Below are 19,843 nucleotides of genomic sequence, written 5' to 3' on the forward strand. Positions count from 1 at the left end.
CCATAAACAACTCTACACAAGAGCACACAATCAAAAAGTTCACACAAGTGATGAACAAGACACTATCAACAAGAAACAAAGATTAACTAACACAGCTATACTAAAAATACCAATAAAAACACTAGCAAAACCGTTACCTTCCCAAGAACGGCGCCAAAATTTGACAAGCCTAAAATGTCGCAATAAAGGACGGCCAAATTAACAATTTATATACCACTAAACACACTAATTAACACTAATTATAAACTAGTAAAATAGTAAGCAAGGGATCGAACCCAAGAGAAGATGGGTTTTGCAATAGTGAAATTAAAAGAGCAATTAGAACAATTGTGACAACAATAACAACAAATATGTAAAAAGGGGGGTTTTTGGTTGAGTTTTCAAGGACAATTAAAAGAAATTCAAACAAGAGTATGAGGCAAGCAATCAAACAAGTGAGTTTTAAGATGAAAATTAATCAATTTTAAGAGACTTAAACCGACCCAAAGTTAGGCACTTTAGTTGACAAAACCCCTCAATCAATCCTTCTAATCAATATTATTGTCTTATTAGTGAGATTAAATCTCCAAATTCCCTTAATTAGAAGTCAATCACAAGGAAATCACACTTAATGATTGACCCAACTTATCAACTCCTCTAGTGGAAATCACACACATAGATTAATTAACAAGAAGATGAAGCAATAAGAATCTAATAGGTGGAATTACTCACAATGAAATCACAATTAATGAGCAATTACAACTTAATCTCTCTAATGTTAATTAAACCAAGAAGAAATCACATTCATTAGTCTAATAACAAGTTGTTTCAACATGGGATTACAAGGAAATCACACTTAATAAACCCAACAACAATAAATTAAGGAACTTGGAAAGATTATGTAACAAGGAAATCACACTTAATCACAATAATCTAACAAGGATTCCAAAATTAAGCAATTAAACACAAGAGATTAAGAACAATAATAATAATTAAGGAAAGATTAGGGAGTCTTACAACCAAAGATTAAGCCTTTGAGTCGGATTAAGAAAAGGAGATTTTTTTTGGTTAAATGTGGGCTTTTCATTAATAATCTTAAAATGAAGTCATTACAATGCATTTCATCAAACTACTTCTTGGTACATCAATACCAACACAAACTAAATTACATAAATGCCTAAATGGAGAAGCCACGTTTTATCAGCATACCCTACCACTGCTGGGAGCAATTCTTTGAATTCGTGATCTAATGAGCCTCTGTACAAAGAGACGATCTCAGGCCTAGTTAATCTCGCTTCCATTCTGCAACGATTCATTTCCATCCAAAGATAGTACCAACAAGCCATCTTTACCATATGGCAAACTTTAATCTGCAATGTCGAACTAGCATGAGGAACTCCAGCCAGCCCAACCCGTAACCAATTCTCCATACCATTGAGTGCACTCTTTGTACTCACACAAACCAAACAAGTGAGCATGAGTCTCCACATCCTTTTCACAAAGAACACAATGCCTAGAATCTTCCACTCCTATGGAAAACAATTTCTCCCTTGTATTCAAAGCTTCATGATGAATGAGCCAACCAATAAAGGAGTGTTTAGGCACACACCAAGTATCCCACACTTCCTGATACCACTGCACAGGGGGGTGCAGTCCCTGCAGCCAATGATAACCGGGCTTATGGAATAACCATTAGGATCAAGAACCCCGATTATTCTGATAACCAGTATGCATAATGTCTCTAACCTTGCATATGTTAAGAAAAGGAGATTAGTTCTCCATGCTTAGATCTAAACCCAATTCAAAACGACGAAAATATTCCCAAATTACAACTTGATTAATTAAAGTGAGCAAAAGATCTCTTAACCTACTTGCAAACATCCTATTTATAGTCTAACGTAACCTAATAATTATGGGCTTAACAAAGGAGAGGCTCGTAATACAAAATGCCATCAAACCCAGAAATTTCGCACCGTGCGAGTTAGGTGTCTGGAAACTCGCACGGTGCGAGTTTGGTCTGGAACGCGTCTTTCTTTCGTGCTTTACTTGATCCTTTGGAAGGCTTTTTTGTGGTATTTCTTCAATGCTTGTTCTTGGCTCTTCCTTGGACACTTCTCTCTATCTCTTGACTTCTTAATCTTCACTTGAAACCATGCTAAATGGTGAAGCACATGGAATTGGCTCAATAACGTCAAAATCGTCAAAAACCGTCACCAAGTGTTACCAAATGAGCTTAAAATGGTGCCAAAACTATGTAGAAATAGGAGCCCATCATGCCCCCAGATCAGTCACAATTAGTCTCGTAAGTTGTACCGTTACACAACCCACATGATTGATCGGTGTTTTGAAGCATCACCATCATTGTTGTTAAACTCCGATCCGGATCATAGGATCTTACGATTCTACGATCCAAAAAGTGGATACCGATCCGGACCTAGGTAGGATCTTAATTTTGTAGAATCTTACGATTCAATTTGTCTCAAATTTTTTTAAAGTATAATCTTAACCCGATCATACGACTCGATCCTACAATATTAACATTCCAATTTTTTCAGTTACTAAAATTTTATATATGAATTTTAAAATAGAAAATTACTATAAACGGGAAAGTTTGTAAACACATGCTAAGATAATAGTGTGATTAAACTTTAAACACGAGATTTTAACATATTTTGATAACTCAATTATGTAGTTTAGTAATTTGTAGGATCATACGATTCTACGATCCAATCCTATCGATTCGGTCTCAGTCGGCTCATCGATTTAAAGTAGGATCCCGATCCTAACAACATTGATCACCATAGCACCGACCTTCAACATCAATTGGTGATTCGGGAGTCCGACACATTTTATACTGTTGAGGAATTCAGTAGAGTGTATGTCACTGTCACCTGTACCTCTGTCATCACTACACACCTCATCAGAGCTTAAATAAATTCTCTCATCCTTTTTACTAAGCGACAAAATATATTCATTTACTGATTCAACAATCTCGTGAGTATAGATAGGTATTAAGATTATATTAGTTTTAAACCCGTGCAAATTTGCCTTTGGTATGCTATTTTAAAATTTGTTATTATAAAAAATATTAATACTGATTATGTTTTATTTAATCGATTAAGTTGAGTTATAAAAATGATATTTTAGATTTATAAATTTCATTTCCAATTAGCGAAAAGATGTATTAGAGTTAATTTGCTGAGTAATTGTTGTAGAACGATATTCCCTCTTGTTAACTAAATTTGAGTCTCTACTTTGTCTTGTTACTCAAGCAACTTGAATGGAAAAAGTGGTTCACTTGAATTCCTAGTATTGACCATAAACAACTCTACACAAGAGCACACAATCAAAAAGTTCACACAAGTGATGAACAAGACACTATCAACAAGAAACAAAGATTAACTAACACAGCTATACTAAAAATACCAATAAAAACACTAGCAAAACCGTTACCTTCCCCGGCAACGGCGCCAAAATTTGACAAGCCTAAAATGTCGCAATAAAGGACGGCCAAATTAACAATTTATATACCACTAAACACACTAATTAACACTAATTATAAACTAGTAAAATAGTAAGCAAGGGATCGAACCCAAGAGAAGATGGGTTTTGCAATAGTGAAATTAAAAGAGCAATTAGAACAATTGTGACAACAATAACAACAAATATGTAAAAAGGGGGGTTTTTGGTTGAGTTTTCAAGGACAATTAAAAGAAATTCAAACAAGAGTATGAGGCAAGCAATCAAACAAGTGAGTTTTAAGATGAAAATTAATCAATTTTAAGAGACTTAAACCGACCCAAAGTTAGGCACTTTAGTTGACAAAACCCCTCAATCAATCCTTCTAATCAATATTATTGTCCTATTAGTGAGATTAAATCTCCAAATTCCCTTAATTAGAAGTCAATCACAAGGAAATCACACTTAATGATTGACCCAACTTATCAACTCCTCTAGTGGAAATCACACACATAGATTAATTAACAAGAAGATGAAGCAATAAGAATCTAATAGGTGGAATTACTCACAATGAAATCACAATTAATGAGCAATTACAACTTAATCTCTCTAATGTTAATTAAACCAAGAAGAAATCACATTCATTAGTCTAATAACAAGTTGTTTCAACATGGGATTACAAGGAAATCACACTTAATAAACCCAACAACAATAAATTAAGGAACTTGGAAAGATTATGTAACAAGGAAATCACACTTAATCACAATAATCTAACAAGGATTCCAAAATTAAGCAATTAAACACAAGAGATTAAGAACAATAATAATAATTAAGGAAAGATTAGGGAGTCTTACAACCAAAGATTAAGCCTTTGAGTCGGATTAAGAAAAGGAGATTTTTTTTGGTTAAATGTGGGCTTTTCATTAATAATCTTAAAATGAAGTCATTACAATGCATTTCATCAAACTACTTCTTGGTACATCAATACCAACACAAACTAAATTACATAAATGCCTAAATGGAGAAGCCACGTTTTATCAAAGATACCCTACCCGCTGGGAGCAAATTCTTGAATTCGTGATCTAATGAGCCTCGTACTTGAGATGAGACGATCTCGAGCCTAGTTAATCTCGCTTCCATTCTGCAACGATTCCTTTCCATCCAAAGATAGTACCAACAAGCCATCTTTACCATATGGCAAACTTTAATCTGCAATGTCGAACTAGCATGAGGAACTCCAGCCAGCCCAACCCGTAACCAATTCTCCATACCATTCAGAGTGCACTCGTACTCACACAAACCAAACAAGTGAGCATGAGTCTCCACATCCTTTTCACAAAGAACACAATGCCTAGAATCTTCCACTCCTATGGAAAACAATTTCTCCCTTGTATTCAAAGCTTCATGATGAATGAGCCAACCAATAAAGGAGTGTTTAGGCACACACCAAGTATCCCACACTTCCCGATACCCATCGCACAGGGGGTGGTGCAGTCCTGCAGACCAATGATAACCCGAGCTTATGGAATAACCATTAGGATCAAGAACCCAGTGATTATTCGATAACAAGTATGCATAATGTCTCTAACCTTGCATATGTTAAGAAAAGGAGATTAGTTCTCCATGCTTAGATCTAAACCCAATTCAAAACGACGAAAATATTCCCAAATTACAACTTGATTAATTAAAGTGAGCAAAAGATCTCTTAACCTACTTGCAAACATCCTATTTATAGTCTAACGTAACCTAATAATTATGGGCTTAACAAAGGAGAGGCTCGTAATACAAAATGCCATCAAACCCAGAAATTTCGCACCGTGCGAGTTCTCAGAACTGGAAACTCGCACGGTGCGAGTTTGGTCCTGGAACGCGTCTTTCTTTCGTGCTTTACTTGATCCTTTGGAAGGCTTTTTTGTGGTATTTCTTCAATTCTTGTTCTTGGCTCTTCCTTGGACACTTCTCTCTATCTCTTGACTTCTTAATCTTCACTTGAAACCATGCTAAATGGTGAAGCACATGGAATTGGCTCAATAACGTCAAAATCGTCAAAAACCGTCACCAAGTGTTACCAAATGAGCTTAAAATGGTGCCAAAACTATGTAGAAATAGGAGCCCATCATGCCCCCAGATCAGTCACAATTAGTCTCGTAAGTTGTACCGTTACACAACCCACATGATTGATCGTGTTTTTGAAGCATCACCATCATTGTTGTTAAACTCCGATCCGGATCATAGGATCTTACGATTCTACGATCCAAAAAGTGGATACCGATCCGGACCTAGGTAGGATCTTAATTTTGTAGAATCTTACGATTCAATTTGTCTCAAATTTTTTTAAAGTATAATCTTAACCCGATCATACGACTCGATCCTACAATATTAACATTCCAATTTTTTCAGTTACTAAAATTTTATATATGAATTTTAAAATAGAAAATTACTATAAACGGGAAAGTTTGTAAACACATGCTAAGATAATAGTGTGATTAAACTTTAAACACGAGATTTTAACATATTTTGATAACTCAATTATGTAGTTTAGTAATTTGTAGGATCATACGATTCTACGATCCAATCCTATCGATTCGGTCTCAGTCGGCTCATCGATTTAAAGTAGGATCCCGATCCTAACAACATTGATCACCATAGCACCGACCTTCAACATCAATTGGTGATTCGGGAGTCCGACACATTTTATCTTTGTTGAGGAATTCAAGTAGAGTGTATGTCATCATCACTGTACCTCTGTCATCACTACACACCTCATCAGAGCTTAAATAAATTCTCTCATCCTTTTTACTAAGCGACAAAATATATTCATTTACTGATTCAACAATCTCGTGAGTATAGATAGGTATTAAGATTATATTAGTTTTAAACCCGTGCAAATTTGCCTTTGGTATGCTATTTTAAAATTTGTTATTATAAAAATATTAATACCGATTATGTTTTATTTAATCGATTAAGTTGAGTTATAAAAATGATATTTTAGATTTATAAATTTCATTTCCAATTAGCGAAAAGATGTATTAGAGTTAATTTGCTGAGTAATTATTGTAGAACGATATTCCCTCTTGTTAACTAAATTTGAGTCTCTACTTTGTCTTGTTACTCAAGCAACTTGAATGGAAAAAGTGGTTCACTTGAATTCCTAGTATTGACCATAAACAACTCTACACAAGAGCACACAATCAAAAAGTTCACACAAGTGATGAACAAGACACTATCAACAAGAAACAAAGATTAACTAACACAGCTATACTAAAAATACCAATAAAAACACTAGCAAAACCGTTACCTTCCCGACAGAACGGCGCCAAAATTTGACAAGCCTAAAATGTCGCAATAAAGGACGGCCAAATTAACAATTTATATACCACTAAACACACTAATTAACACTAATTATAAACTAGTAAAATAGTAAGCAAGGGATCGAACCCAAGAGAAGATGGGTTTTGCAATAGTGAAATTAAAAGAGCAATTAGAACAATTGTGACAACAATAACAACAAATATGTAAAAAGGGGGGTTTTTGGTTGAGTTTTCAAGGACAATTAAAAGAAATTCAAACAAGAGTATGAGGCAAGCAATCAAACAAGTGAGTTTTAAGATGAAAATTAATCAATTTTAAGAGACTTAAACCGACCCAAAGTTAGGCACTTTAGTTGACAAAACCCCTCAATCAATCCTTCTAATCAATATTATTGTCTTATTAGTGAGATTAAATCTCCAAATTCCCTTAATTAGAAGTCAATCACAAGGAAATCACACTTAATGATTGACCCAACTTATCAACTCCTCTAGTGGAAATCACACACATAGATTAATTAACAAGAAGATGAAGCAATAAGAATCTAATAGGTGGAATTACTCACAATGAAATCACAATTAATGAGCAATTACAACTTAATCTCTCTAATGTTAATTAAACCAAGAAGAAATCACATTCATTAGTCTAATAACAAGTTGTTTCAACATGGGATTACAAGGAAATCACACTTAATAAACCCAACAACAATAAATTAAGGAACTTGGAAAGATTATGTAACAAGGAAATCACACTTAATCACAATAATCTAACAAGGATTCCAAAATTAAGCAATTAAACACAAGAGATTAAGAACAATAATAATAATTAAGGAAAGATTAGGGAGTCTTACAACCAAAGATTAAGCCTTTGAGTCGGATTAAGAAAAGGAGATTTTTTTTTGGTTAAATGTGGGCTTTTCATTAATAATCTTAAAATGAAGTCATTACAATGCATTTCATCAAACTACTTCTTGGTACATCAATACCAACACAAACTAAATTACATAAATGCCTAAATGGAGAAGCCACGTTTTATCAGCATACCCTACCATTGCTGGGAGCATTCTTGAATTCGTGATCTAATGAGCCTCGTACTTGATACATGACGATCTCGAGCCTAGTTAATCTCGCTTCCATTCGCAACGATTCCTTTCCATCCAAAGATAGTACCAACAAGCCATCTTTACCATATGGCAAACTTTAATCTGCAATGTCGAACTAGCATGAGGAACTCCAGCCAGCCCAACCCGTAACCAATTCTCCATACCATTGAGTCACTCTTTGTACTCACACAAACCAAACAAGTGAGCATGAGTCTCCACATCCTTTTCACAAAGAACACAATGCCTAGAATCTTCCACTCCTATGGAAAACAATTTCTCCCTTGTATTCAAAGCTTCATGATGAATGAGCCAACCAATAAAGGAGTGTTTAGGCACACACCAAGTATCCCACACTTCCGATACCCACGCATGGGGGTGCGGGTCCGCAGCCCAATGATAACCCGAGCTTATGGAATAACCATTAGGATCAAGCAACCAATCAGTTATTCTGATAACCAGTATGCATAATGTCTCTAACCTTGCATATGTTAAGAAAAGGAGATTAGTTCTCCATGCTTAGATCTAAACCCAATTCAAAACGACGAAAATATTCCCAAATTACAACTTGATTAATTAAAGTGAGCAAAAGATCTCTTAACCTACTTGCAAACATCCTATTTATAGTCTAACGTAACCTAATAATTATGGGCTTAACAAAGGAGAGGCTCGTAATACAAAATGCCATCAAACCCAGAAATTTCGCACCGTGCGAGTTCTCAGTGTCGGAAACTCGCACGGTGCGAGTTTGGTCCCGAACGCGTCTTTCTTTCGTGCTTTACTTGATCCTTTGGAAGGCTTTTTTGTGGTATTTCTTCAATTCTTGTTCTTGGCTCTTCCTTGGACACTTCTCTCTATCTCTTGACTTCTTAATCTTCACTTGAAACCATGCTAAATGGTGAAGCACATGGAATTGGCTCAATAACGTCAAAATCGTCAAAAACCGTCACCAAGTGTTACCAAATGAGCTTAAAATGGTGCCAAAACTATGTAGAAATAGGAGCCCATCATGCCCCCAGATCAGTCACAATTAGTCTCGTAAGTTGTACCGTTACACAACCCACATGATTGATCAGTGTTTCGCAGAAGCATCACCATCATTGTTGTTAAACTCCCGATCCGGATCATAGGATCTTACGATTCTACGATCCAAAAAGTGGATACTGATCCCGGACCTAGGTAGGATCTTAATTTTGTAGAATCTTACGATTCAATTTGTCTCAAATTTTTTTAAAGTATAATCTTAACCCGATCATACGACTCGATCCTACAATATTAACATTCCAATTTTTTCAGTTACTAAAATTTTATATATGAATTTTAAAATAGAAAATTACTATAAACGGGAAAGTTTGTAAACACATGCTAAGATAATAGTGTGATTAAACTTTAAACACGAGATTTTAACATATTTTGATAACTCAATTATGTAGTTTAGTAATTTGTAGGATCATACGATTCTACGATCCAATCCTATCGATTCGGTCTCAGTCGGCTCATCGATTTAAAGTAGGATCCCGATCCTAACAACATTGATCACCATAGCACCGACCTTCAACATCAATTGGTGATTCGGGAGTCCGACACATTTTATACTGTTGAGGAATTCAGTAGAGTGTATGTCACTGTCACCTGTACCTCTGTCATCACTACACACCTCATCAGAGCTTAAATAAATTCTCTCATCCTTTTTACTAAGCGACAAAATATATTCATTTACTGATTCAACAATCTCGTGAGTATAGATAGGTATTAAGATTATATTAGTTTTAAACCCGTGCAAATTTGCCTTTGGTATGCTATTTTAAAATTTGTTATTATAAAAATATTAATACCGATTATGTTTTATTTAATCGATTAAGTTGAGTTATAAAAATGATATTTTAGATTTATAAATTTCATTTCCAATTAGCGAAAAGATGTATTAGAGTTAATTTCTTTGAGTAATTATTGTAGAACGATATTCCCTCTTGTTAACTAAATTTGAGTCTCTACTTTGTCTTGTTACTCAAGCAACTTGAATGGAAAAAGTGGTTCACTTGAATTCCTAGTATTGACCATAAACAACTCTACACAAGAGCACACAATCAAAAAGTTCACACAAGTGATGAACAAGACACTATCAACAAGAAACAAAGATTAACTAACACAGCTATACTAAAAATACCAATAAAAACACTAGCAAAACCGTTACCTTCCCCTAAGAACGGCGCCAAAATTTGACAAGCCTAAAATGTCGCAATAAAGGACGGCCAAATTAACAATTTATATACCACTAAACACACTAATTAACACTAATTATAAACTAGTAAAATAGTAAGCAAGGGATCGAACCCAAGAGAAGATGGGTTTTGCAATAGTGAAATTAAAAGAGCAATTAGAACAATTGTGACAACAATAACAACAAATATGTAAAAAGGGGGGTTTTTGGTTGAGTTTTCAAGGACAATTAAAAGAAATTCAAACAAGAGTATGAGGCAAGCAATCAAACAAGTGAGTTTTAAGATGAAAATTAATCAATTTTAAGAGACTTAAACCGACCCAAAGTTAGGCACTTTAGTTGACAAAACCCCTCAATCAATCCTTCTAATCAATATTATTGTCTTATTAGTGAGATTAAATCTCCAAATTCCCTTAATTAGAAGTCAATCACAAGGAAATCACACTTAATGATTGACCCAACTTATCAACTCCTCTAGTGGAAATCACACACATAGATTAATTAACAAGAAGATGAAGCAATAAGAATCTAATAGGTGGAATTACTCACAATGAAATCACAATTAATGAGCAATTACAACTTAATCTCTCTAATGTTAATTAAACCAAGAAGAAATCACATTCATTAGTCTAATAACAAGTTGTTTCAACATGGGATTACAAGGAAATCACACTTAATAAACCCAACAACAATAAATTAAGGAACTTGGAAAGATTATGTAACAAGGAAATCACACTTAATCACAATAATCTAACAAGGATTCCAAAATTAAGCAATTAAACACAAGAGATTAAGAACAATAATAATAATTAAGGAAAGATTAGGGAGTCTTACAACCAAAGATTAAGCCTTTGAGTCGGATTAAGAAAAGGAGATTTTTTTTTGGTTAAATGTGGGCTTTTCATTAATAATCTTAAAATGAAGTCATTACAATGCATTTCATCAAACTACTTCTTGGTACATCAATACCAACACAAACTAAATTACATAAATGCCTAAATGGAGAAGCCACGTTTTATCAGCATACCCTACCACTCTTTGGGAGCAAATTCTGCTGAATTCGTGATCTAATGAGCCTCTGTACTCAAAGATGCAGACGATCTCAGGCCTAGTTAATCTCGCTTCCATTCTGCAACGATTCCTTTCCATCCAAAGATAGTACCAACAAGCCATCTTTACCATATGGAAAACTTTAATCTGCAATGTCGAACTAGCATGAGGAACTCCAGCCAGCCCAACCCGTAACCAATTCTCCATACCATTCAGAATTCTGCTACTGTACTCACACAAACCAAACAAGTGAGCATGAGTCTCCACATCCTTTTCACAAAGAACACAATGCCTAGAATCTTCCACTCCTATGGAAAACAATTTCTCCCTTGTATTCAAAGCTTCATGATGAATGAGCCAACCAATAAAGGAGTGTTTAGGCACACACCAAGTATCCCACACTTCCTGATACCACTGCACAGGGGGGTGCAGTCCCTGCAGCCAATGATAACCCGAGCTTATGGAATAACCATTAGGATCAGCAACCCAGCAGTTATTCTGATAACCAGTATGCATAATGTCTCTAACCTTGCATATGTTAAGAAAAGGAGATTAGTTCTCCATGCTTAGATCTAAACCCAATTCAAAAAGACGAAAATATTCACAAATTACAACTTGATTAATTAAAGTGAGCAAAAGATCTCTTAACCTACTTGCAAACATCCTATTTATAGTCTAACGTAACCTAATAATTATGGGCTTAACAAAGGAGAGGCTCGTAATACAAAATGCCATCAAACCCAGAAATTTCGCACCGTGCGAGTTCTGGTGTCTGGAAACTCGCACGGTGCGAGTTTGGTCCTGGAACGCGTCTTTCTTTCGTGCTTTACTTGATCCTTTGGAAGGCTTTTTTGTGGTATTTCTTCAATGCTTGTTCTTGGCTCTTCCTTGGACACTTCTCTCTATCTCTTGACTTCTTAATCTTCACTTGAAACCATGCTAAATGATGAAGCACATGGAATTGGCTTAATAACGTCAAAATCGTCAAAAACCGTCACCAAGTGTTACCAAATGAGCTTAAAATGGTGCCAAAACTATGTAGAAATAGGAGCCCATCATGCCCCCAGATCAGTCACAATTAGTCTCGTAAGTTGTACCGTTACACAACCCACATGATTGATCAGTGTTTCGCAGAAGCATCACCATCATTGTTGTTAAACTCCCGATCCGGATCATAGGATCTTACGATTCTACGATCCAAAAAGTGATACTTGATCCCGGACCTAGGTAGGATCTTAATTTTGTAGAATCTTACGATTCAATTTGTCTCAAATTTTTTTAAAGTATAATCTTAACCCGATCATACGACTCGATCCTACAATATTAACATTCCAATTTTTTGATTACTAAAATTTTATATATGAATTTTAAAATAGAAAATTACTATAAACGGGAAAGTTTGTAAACACATGCTAAGATAATAGTGTGATTAAACTTTAAACACGAGATTTTAACATATTTTGATAACTCAATTATGTAGTTTAGTAATTTGTAGGATCATACGATTCTACGATCCAATCCTATCGATTCGGTCTCAGTCGGCTCATCGATTCAAAGTAGGATCCCGATCCTAACAACATTGATCACCATAGCACCGACCTTCAACATCAATTGGTGATTCGGGAGTCCGACACATTTTATACTGTTGAGGAATTCAGTAGAGTGTATGTCACTGTCACCTGTACCTCTGTCATCACTACACACCTCATCAGAGCTTAAATAAATTCTCTCATCCTTTTTACTAAGCGACAAAATATATTCATTTCTTGATTCAACAATCTCGTGAGTATAGATAGGTATTAAGATTATATTAGTTTTAAACCCGTGCAAATTTGCACTGGTATGCTATTTTAAAATTTGTTATTATAAAAAATATTAATACTGATTATGTTTTATTTAATGGATTAAGTTGAGTTATAAAAATGATATTTTAGATTTATAAATTTCATTTCCAATTAGCGAAAAGATGTATTAGAGTTAATTTCTTTGAGTAATTGTTGTAGAACGATATTCCCTCTTGTTAACTAAATTTGAGTCTCTACTTTGTCTTGTTACTCAAGCAACTTGAATGGAAAAAGTGGTTCACTTGAATTCCTAGTATTGACCATAAACAACTCTACACAAGAGCACACAATCAAAAAGTTCACACAAGTGATGAACAAGACACTATCAACAAGAAACAAAGATTAACTAACACAGCTATACTAAAAATACCAATAAAAACACTAGCAAAACCGTTACCTTCCCCGGCAACGGCGCCAAAATTTGACAAGCCTAAAATGTCGCAATAAAGGACGGCCAAATTAAAAATTTATATACCACTAAACACACTAATTAACACTAATTATAAACTAGTAAAATAGTAAGCAAGGGATCGAACCCAATAGAAGATGGGTTTTGCAATAGTGAAATTAAAAGAGCAATTAGAACAATTGTGACAACAATAACAACAAATATGTAAAAAGGGGGGGTTTTGGTTGAGTTTTTCAAGGACAATTAAAAGAAATTCAAACAAGAGTATGAGGCAAGCAATCAAACAAGTGAGTTTTAAGATGAAAATTAATCAATTTTAAGAGACTTAAACCGACCCAAAGTTAGGCACTTTAGTTGACAAAACCCCTCAATCAATCCTTCTAATCAATATTATTGTCCTATTAGTGAGATTAAATCTCCAAATTCCCTTAATTAGAAGTCAATCACAAGGAAATCACACTTAATGATTGACCCAACTTATCAACTCCTCTAGTGGAAATCACACACATAGATTAATTAACAAGAAGATGAAGCAATAGGAATCTAATAGGTGGAATTACTCACAATGAAATCACAATTAATGAGCAATTACAACTTAATCTCTCTAATGTTAATTAAACCAAGAGGAAATCACAGTCATTAGTCTAATAACAAGGTGTTGCAACATGGGATTACAAGGAAATCACACTTAATAAACCCAACAACAATAAATTAAGGAACTTGGAAAGATTATGTAACAAGGAAATCACACTTAATCACAATAATCTAACAAGGATTCCAAAATTAAGCAATTAAACACAAGAGATTAAGAACAATAATAATAATTAAGGAAAGATTAGGGAGTCTTACAACCAAAGATTAAGCCTTTGAGTCGGATTAAGAAAAGGAGATTAGTTCTCCATGCTTAGATCTAAACCCAATTCAAAAAGATGAAAATATTCCCAAATTACAACTTGATTAATTAAAGTGAGCCAAAGATCTCTTAACCTACTTGCAAACATCCTATTTATAGTCTAACGTAACCTAATAATTATGGCCTTAACAAAGGAGAGGCCCGTAATACAAAACGCCATCAAACCCAGAAATTTCGCACCGTGCGAGTTCTGGTGTCTGGAAACTCGCACGGTGCGAGTTTGGTCCTGGAACGCGTCTTTCTTTCGTGCTTTACTTGATCCTTTGGAAGGCTTTTTCGTGGTATTTCTTCAATGCTTGTTCTTGGCTCTTCCTTGGACACTTCTCTCTATCTCTTGGCTTCTTAATCTTCACTTGAAACCATGCTAAATGGTGAAGCACATGGAATTGGCTAAATAACGTCAAAATCGTCAAAAACCGTCACCAAGTGTTACCAAATGAGCTTAAAATGGTGCCAAAACTATGTAGAAATAGGAGCCCATCAAACACCCCACACTTAGCCCTTTGCTCGTCCCGAGCAAACTAGAGTAAGCCTAATCACCACCTAGACCAAGAAGCATGGGCACTCCTAATTTCCCCTCTCTTCATCTTGCTCTTCCTTCTTATATCATCCCTCGACTAAGCACATGGTCACTTTCCTTCATAGCTCCAACAAGTGAGTAAGTGACCCAAATTCCACCAATACGAACCTCTCTTCTCTCACTCCCCCTCCTTATGTCATCCCTCTTCTATGATGATCCTAAGTGCACCAATTCATCCATTCATCCTTTCCCATAACTCATCACATCCTCCTTATTACTCCCCCTTATCACTCCACTTGGTTCATACAAGGCTACCATGGTCATCAAAGCCTCTCCTAACCTATCAATTTGGCAACCTCAAACACTTCCATTCTTCAACACTTCTACAACAACTTAACAACTCAACACTCAATGACCAAATACAACCAAACCAACAATGCATAAGACAAGCCAACACAATCCCAACAACAAGTATGCCAAGCACTAGTAACAAAGTAAGCTTCCGAATCCCCCTCCTAGCCTTGGCACACTACTATCCTACTCTTCCGGCCTTCTAGAGCTCCGCCACTTATGTCACCAACTCCAAATGGAAGTAGCCATGTATGTGACATAATTTCAAGGTTTCAAAGAGGTCACAAGATTTTTCAATTTTTTTTCCTACTTCTCTCATTTTACCTAAACCGCCCTTTCGGGTTTTCGGTTTAGCTCTTTTCCTCACCTCTACTCTCGTGGCTCGCACTCTTTTTTTCATTTTGCCCGGAGCGCCCTTTCGGGTTTTCACTCCGGCCTCGGCCACTTTCCCACTTTTGCCTAGGATGCCCTTTCAGGTTTTCATCCTAACCGGGTTTTTTTTTTTTTTTCTTTTTTTTTTTTTTTTCTTTTTTTTTTTTTCTTTTTTTTTCTTTTTTGAAATGAAATACAATGCATGGAATTGAATATATTACAATATATACATGATACCAACTCATGCCCACCCCACACTTAAATCTTCACTTTGTCCCCAAAGTGTGAGGTGAACACCCTAAACTCACTCAAGAGTGTGAGCTTGAGGCACCTCCATGTTCCGGAGGTCCTCCCCTTCTTCTTGATTCTCTTCTTCTTCTAAACCTAGCCATTTCGGCTCTTGTTTCCTCAACCTTAGTCTCACCATACCCTTGGTATTGGGTGGGGAATTGTTGCATGAATCGAGCATTCATCGCGGCCACCATATCAAAAGTTGCGTTTGAAGTATAACGCATCTCTTCCAAGTCCTCTTGATAGTGGTGGTAGCGGTTTTCGGTGATTCCCCACCGAGCATTCTCCGTAAGTTGCATTTGAGAAAGGGTAGACTCAAGGTTGGTGACACGGTTTGTGATGTTGGTTTGCCATGTGTGGAAGGCCGGGTAGTTGAATTGAGGGTCCGAAAAAGGATATTGTTGTTGTTGTTGTGGCATTTGGGGTGGAGTGAAGTGGGGCTCATCATACGGGACATTAGGCATGGGTTCATCAAATGGTGCATCATTATGAGGCATGTCACCAAAAGTCAAAGCCCCCCCCCCACTTGCGGTTGCTCTCCTCCCTCATCCTCTTCCGGCTCAACTACTTGGGCTCTATCAACCCAAAGGTACACAAAAGGCATCGTTGGGAGGCATGTAGAAATCTTGTGCACTCCTCCAACCCAAGGGCGAGTTAGAGGGACGGGGTAGGTACATGTAATGCTTGGAGTTTTGCCCACCCATGCACCAAATGACCAAGAGGGTGATTTTGTCAACCACCTCAATCATTTTTGCGTGCTTCAAGTAATGGTAGTCAATACGACCACTACCATCAAGTTCATAAGCATTGGGTGGAAATGGTACATCCGTCTTTTGCACAATCAATTCGATCATGCCCCCAATAAAAATGGTCCCTTTTGGATTCTTTTGTAGTTCAAGGCAACCACTCACAAACAAATCCACCCAATCCGGTACTCCCCTCCCTTCCGGGGTCATCGACCATAGACATTGAATTTGTTGATATTGTATTTTGGTTGGTTTGGTCATGACCAAGAAGTTGGTGTTTATATGGCGGCTTAGGAGGCGCAAGACCGGGTTGGGGATGGTGGTATTCTTTGAGTTCCCATGACGCACATCTCCCGTAATATCATTCCAAAAGGCACTCATCATTTTTTTGTCAAGGTTTTCTTTGATGGGGGCTTTGGTGATATGTAGGGCCTCTTGTACCTCATCATAAGTCAAGGTATGGGTAAGGCGGCATGCCCGAAATTTGATCCCCGGGGCCTTGTCCCTCCCCAATTTCACTTTTTCCAACGAAGATAGAAACTCAAAGGTAACACCCCTTCGGGTGTGTGCGGCCATGTTAGTGTAGGCCTCAAGTCCAACTTTTTCCAAGAGCATTCGGGTCATGTCAAGCATTCCCAATTCAGAAAGAACATCGTGGTCAAGGAAATTAGTTTGTGCCACGATTGACACCGAAGCAAACTTCTTCAAATTCGCGAGGGCCTTGTCCCGAAGGCCCTCCTTACCCGAGTATTCATTTTCATCATAATCCGAGGCTCCCTTGGGTCCTTTTGAGGAAGAAGCCTCGGTTGCTTTGCCTTTGCCCATTGTAGAATAATTACTTTCCAAAAAAACACAATTTTTGGAATTGATTTTTGGGTGAGGCAAAAGAACAAACACCTAATATGCACTACAAAATTGTTGTGCTAATTAGTTATTTGTTGGAATAAAAACACTTCACAAGTTAAAAGATTGTTTAAGGACAAACTTCAACACAATTAAACAACTAAATTTCGATTTTGAAGCACTCAAATTCGAAATTTAGTAAACTATGAATGACAAGGAGAAGAATAAGGTGTTATACCTCCCTTTGATCCTTGTTTGTGTTGTTGGTTGATGAATGCTAACCAAAATTGCTTAAATTCGTCCCTTCAATCCAATTTGCAACCCAAAAATCTTCAATTCTTCAATCCTTTGAAACCCTAGGTCGAAATAGTTGATGGTGTTGTGATTTTTCTGCAATTACCTTGCCCAAATTGATGTTGGGTAATGAAAGTTGATAAAACTTGAAGGTTAATTGCTTGATTTGGGTGATTTGAGAAGGTTTTGATGGGTGATTTTTAGGGGTTTAGGGTTAGGGTGAAGAGAGAGGTTGAATGTTAAAGGAATTGGGGAAGAACTAATGGAGACGTCGTGGGAAAAACGAGCTGAAAAGGGGTCTTTCAGTTTTCTCGCACGGTGCGAGAATAGGCATTGGGAAAGTCACACGGTGCGACATTGCTGCTGGAAGTGACTTTTTTGTTGCTTAATTCTCCACTCTAGCCAATTCTTTTACCCATCATTCTTCCTTCTTTTCTTCACATATGCCCTTGAGTTGGTATCCTATCACTAAAACACACATTAAACCATCCTAACATGCTAAAAACATTAATGAAAATGCAAATGATTTAATTTATTATGCAAGAATTAAAGGATGCAATTAATTTAAATATGAAAAATGCAATAAAGACAATGCAATGCGGAATTTAAATATGCAAGAGAAAGAAATATTTACAAACTTTTGCCGTTTATTTAACGTGGATGGCTCGACAAAGTTGCATCTTCATTAATTGGAGTAAATTGGATCAACAAGGTGGAGGGTTTCCACTTCACCCACTTCAATTCCTTCATGATAATGCTTAAGCCTTTGCCCATTCACTTTCAAAACTTTCCCAGATTTAAAGCATTTGATTTCAATTGCTCCATATGGGAACACACGAACCACTTCATATGGTCCCATCCACCTAGACCTCAATTTCCCGGAGAAAAGTCTAAGCCGATTTTGAAAGAGTAAGACTTTCTCTCCCACTTGGAACACTCTTCTTGAAATCATGTTATCGTGCCATGCTCTTGTTCTTGCCTTGTAAATTGAAGCATTCTCATAAGCATCATTCCGAATTTCTTCCAATTCTTGTAGTTGAAGTTTCCTATGAAGACCCGCTTCATTCATTTGCAAGTTGAACGACTTGATTGCCCAATAAGCTCTATGCTCAACCTCTACGGGTAGATGACACGGTTTCCCAAAAAGTAAGCGGTAAGGTGACATCTCGATTGGCGTTTTGTAAGCCGTGCGATAGGCCCACAAGGCATCATCCAACCTCAAGCTCCAATCCTCGCGGTCGGGATTCACCGTCTTTCAAGGATAGCCTTAATCTCCCTATTAGAAACCTCGGCTTGACCGTTGGTTTGTGGGTGATAGGCGGTTGATACTTTATGAAGTACCCCATACTTTTTGAGAAGAGCTCCAATGGCTTTGTTGCAAAAGTGAGTGCCACGGTCGCTTATAAGGGCTTTTGGGAAACCAAACCGAGAAAAGATGTTGGTTTTGATGAATTCTCCAACTACCTTTGCATCATCGGTCTTGGTGGCTTTAGCCTCCACCCACTTGGAGACATAGTCCACCGCTAAGAGTATATAAATATTGCCACAAGATGCGGGAAATGGTCCCATAAAGTCAATACCCCCACACATCAAATATTTCACAATAGATCATGAGAGTTTGTGGCATTTCTCCTCTTTTTGAAATGTTGCCAACTCTTTGGCATCTATCACATGTCTTCACCATAGCATGAGAATCTCGGAATAATGTGGGCCAAAAGAAACCGCTTCCCAAGACTTTTCTAGCCGTTTTCTTGGCTCCAAAATGCCCGCCGCAAGCATACTCATGACAAAATTTGAGAATCGGAATGATTTCGGTATCCGGGACACATCTCCTAATAACTTGATCGGCACAAAATTTCCAAAGGTATGGGTCATCCCACACATAATACTTAGTATCACTCTTGATCTTGTCCCGTTGAGAGCGAGAAAGACCCTTTGGAAACTCTTGTAAGACCAAAAAGTTGACTATGTGGGCATACCATGGTTCAATGGTGGACAATGCTAGGAGTGTATCATCCGGAAAGGAAGCTTGTATTGGTGATTCCAAGACTTCTTGAGGATTCTCTTGCACAATTCTACTTAGGTGATCCGCCGCCGTGTTAGTTGTGCCATTCTTGTCTTTGAGTTCAACGTCAAACTCACT

At 36.8% G+C, this 19,843-nt stretch overlaps 1 protein-coding gene across 1 annotated transcript; it reads right to left on the bottom strand.

Moving 5' to 3' along the window:
- Positions 1-18,385: 18,385 nt before the first annotated feature.
- Positions 18,386-18,865, bottom strand: LOC141594649 (uncharacterized). The gene has a single exon (XM_074414653.1). It carries the CDS (start codon positions 18,863-18,865, stop codon positions 18,386-18,388), a length of 480 nt encoding a protein of 159 aa, XP_074270754.1.
- Between the last annotated feature and the right edge of the window lie 978 nt (positions 18,866-19,843).

The sequence above is a fragment of the Silene latifolia genome, chromosome 8 (genome assembly GCF_048544455.1).
Source record: "Silene latifolia isolate original U9 population chromosome 8, ASM4854445v1, whole genome shotgun sequence".
Lineage (NCBI taxonomy): Eukaryota > Viridiplantae > Streptophyta > Magnoliopsida > Caryophyllales > Caryophyllaceae > Silene > Silene latifolia.

Excerpts from the sequence above, each read along its gene's own strand:
- LOC141594649 (XM_074414653.1), bottom strand. The coding sequence starts at position 18,865 with ATGTCACCTTACCGCTTACTTTTTGGGAAACCGTGTCATCTACCCGTA.